Consider the following 3,129-nt stretch of genomic DNA (forward strand, 5'->3'; position numbering starts at 1 on the left):
GGGGTTTCGCCAGAAAAGAGGGGGTTTGCTAGAAAGGAGGGGTTCTCCCGAACCATACCCCCCCCCGGATACGGGCCTGTACAGATAGCCCATGTGGTGGACGACGAGAGTTGCTGGTACCGGGACCGGGTAGCACAACACAGAGGGACCCATATGGGCGAAGAAAGTCATTGATCGAGTTATACTAGTCCACACTTCAATCCATGAACATAAAGTTTGATGGACAACGGCGCTATACAAATGTACACTGTTATTATTATTATTAGGCCTATTTCTATTATTATTATTATTATTATTATTATTATTATTATTATTATTGTTATTATTATTATTATTATTATACAATCAGTAATCAGGTTTTTTTTATCAACATGTTAAGTCACGTTTTTGTTTTCTGATAAAATACTTTAAAATTAGTAAATGAACAACTGAGATATAACCGATATGCAAATATATGTAATTTATTGAATTGAGTATGTTAAAATTATATTAAATATTGATATCGTTAATATTCATCTTATATTTATAGATGTATTTTAAAGAATTGAGCTTTTTTTTCTTGCACTTTCGTGCATTTTGCACTCGATAGAATTAGTTGGATACGTATAGATTGATAAAGATAAACAATTAATTTGCTTGGGCAAGTAAAAAGAACTAATGTTACCTAAGGCAGGGTATAACGTGAGGCACTTAACATTTACGGTATTGAATGGAAATCAACGTGATGTAGTCGTTTACGACAAAGCAAATCGTTTCCCCTTTGCTCTGTCATTAATCGTTTCGCCTTTGCTCTGTCTTTTAATCGTTTCCCCTTTGCTCTGTCATTAGCAAGTACAATAGTACTCTTTATCTATATTGGGTTCTTTTTTTCTAAATTGTCGCCATAAATTCTTATTATTAACATTACGTGAAGCTTATAAGTCTACCGTGGCATACACCATAACTATGATGGCAGAAATGGATGTAATAAATTATTTGATTTAATAGTTACTTTCCTATACGATCTGTTAAGAATTACGAAACACAAGCATATTGAAAGAGTATCCATGGAGAGATTATTTAGCAATGTTAATAGTTAATATATTTTTTAACGAGTGCAAAAGATGTAGCTGGAAAATTCCAAAAGAAAAAAATATAATATTTAATAACCAAACCAGCACCTAAACAAGAAAGCTTATTCAAAAATACAGACTACAAATTATAGAGTATTTAAAATTAGTAAATGAACAACTGAGATATAACCGATATCCAAATATATGTAATTTATTGAATTGAGTATGTTAAAATTATATTAAATATTGATATCGTTAATATTCATCTTATATTTATAGATATATTTTAAAGAATTGCGCTTTTTTTTCTTGCACTTTCGTGCATTTTGCACTCGATAGAATTAGTTGGATACGTATAGATTGATAAAGATAAAACAATTAATTTGCTTGGGCAAGTAAAAAGAACTAATGTTACCTAAGGCAGGGTATAACGTGAGGCACTTAACATTTACGGTATTGAATGGAAATCAACGTGATGTAGTCGTTTACGACAAAGCAAATCGTTTCCCCTTTGCTCTGTCATTAATCGTTTCGCCTTTGCTCTGTCTTTTAATCGTTTCCCCTTTGCTCTGTCATTAGCAAGTACAATAGTACTCTTTATCTATATTGGGTTCTTTTTTTCTAAATTGTCGCCATAAATTCTTATTATTAACATTACGTGAAGCTTATAAGTCTACCGTGGCATACACCATAACTATGATGGCAGAAATGGATGTAATAAATTATTTGATTTAATAGTTACTTTCCTATACGATCTGTTAAGAATTACGAAACACAAGCATATTGAAAGAGTATCCATGGAGAGATTATTTAGCAATGTTAATAGTTAATATATTTTTAACGAGTGCAAAAGATGTAGCTGGAAAATTCCAAAAGAAAAAAATATAATATTTAATAACCAAACCAGCACCTAAACAAGAAAGCTTATTCAAAAATACAGACTACAAATTATAGAGTATAGAACATTTGGATTGAGGACAATATCACTGGAATTTTAGCCATCTATGATTCATTCTTTTGGTGGATCACATAATAATGTATCGCTCCCCGATATCGATGAAGGGTAAAGGTCACATTTTGCATAAAAATCGTCATAAATATCTTTCAACTCTTCAGCACAAGCTGATGTAACTTCGTAGCAAAACTGTTGACATGGGACCGGTGCCGTCTGCACGGGGCATCCTGTGAACAGGTAACTACATAAGAACAGGTGGGCGTTGGGGTGACATGAGGCCAGGGCAGCGAGTTGGTCAGTAGTAGGCGTGATATTAGTATCCTCGTACTCACTATATTCTCCGTTATCAACCGTCATGCTGTACGGCAAAACATCTAAACAAGTTGGTTCCGTTATTTCAGTGCAATAATCTGTTTTAAATACAGAAAGAAAAAATTATAAAAAAAATTCAATTGGAACGTGTATCTCATTTTAATTTTCATCATAGTGTGCAAATTTCTGATTATTGAATTACATGATTTACACAGTCACCATAAGGGCGTGTAGCAACAAGGACGAGTGACAAAAGGTCGGGTGGCAAACCGGGAAGTAAAATGACGGATGGGAAAAGGTTGGGAGGAAAATGGCAAGGTAGCAACGGGCATGGTCATCAGGCCTAGACCTCAGAACGAGATTTGCAATATTCCGGCAGTCCAACTATAACCAATGAATAAACTAAAGACATACCGTCACAAACGGCAAAAGCAATATGGAACTAAATTACATAAGATGGTTTTTGTACCTCTTTTAAATTTTTTTTACCAAGTTAATGTAGGCAGATAACATGGAGATTATTCAACCAGCAACTTACTTGTAGGCCTAGTGTTGACCTGGCTTTCATACCAGTATTGCATTGTATAAAAAACCCATGACGTCAATAACGGTACGTTTGCATATACACCGGGACGTTCAGCCTGTGCGCAACCTATTCCCCAGCTTGTAACTCCAGATACGTACCAACTGCCGTCATTCGATGGACACATCAGTGGTCCTCCACTGTCACCCTGTTGAAGTTCATATAAATGTTGATATTATATATATATATATATATATATATATATATATATATATATTTTCATATTA

General features: G+C 33.9%; 1 protein-coding gene across 5 annotated transcripts in view; it reads right to left on the reverse strand.

Moving 5' to 3' along the window:
• Positions 1 to 1,266: 1,266 nt before the first annotated feature.
• Positions 1,267 to 3,129, reverse strand: part of LOC117110100 (transmembrane protease serine 12-like) — a 13,484-nt gene continuing 11,621 nt past the window's right edge. For all 5 annotated transcript variants that reach the window (XM_033252696.1, XM_033252695.1, XM_033252698.1 and 2 more), the window contains exons 9-10: positions 2,858 to 3,050; positions 1,267 to 2,417 (exon numbers count right to left, since the gene is read on the reverse strand). In XM_033252696.1, coding sequence (XP_033108587.1) covers positions 2,062 to 2,417; positions 2,858 to 3,050 — 549 coding nt within the window. In that variant the 3' untranslated portion in view covers positions 1,267 to 2,061. The remainder of the gene's footprint in view (positions 2,418 to 2,857; positions 3,051 to 3,129) is intronic.

The sequence above is a fragment of the Anneissia japonica genome, unplaced genomic scaffold, assembly GCF_011630105.1.
Source record: "Anneissia japonica isolate Jap-2015-1 unplaced genomic scaffold, ASM1163010v1 scaffold287580_len341680_cov180, whole genome shotgun sequence".
NCBI classification, from domain to species: Eukaryota; Metazoa; Echinodermata; class Crinoidea; order Comatulida; family Comatulidae; genus Anneissia; species Anneissia japonica.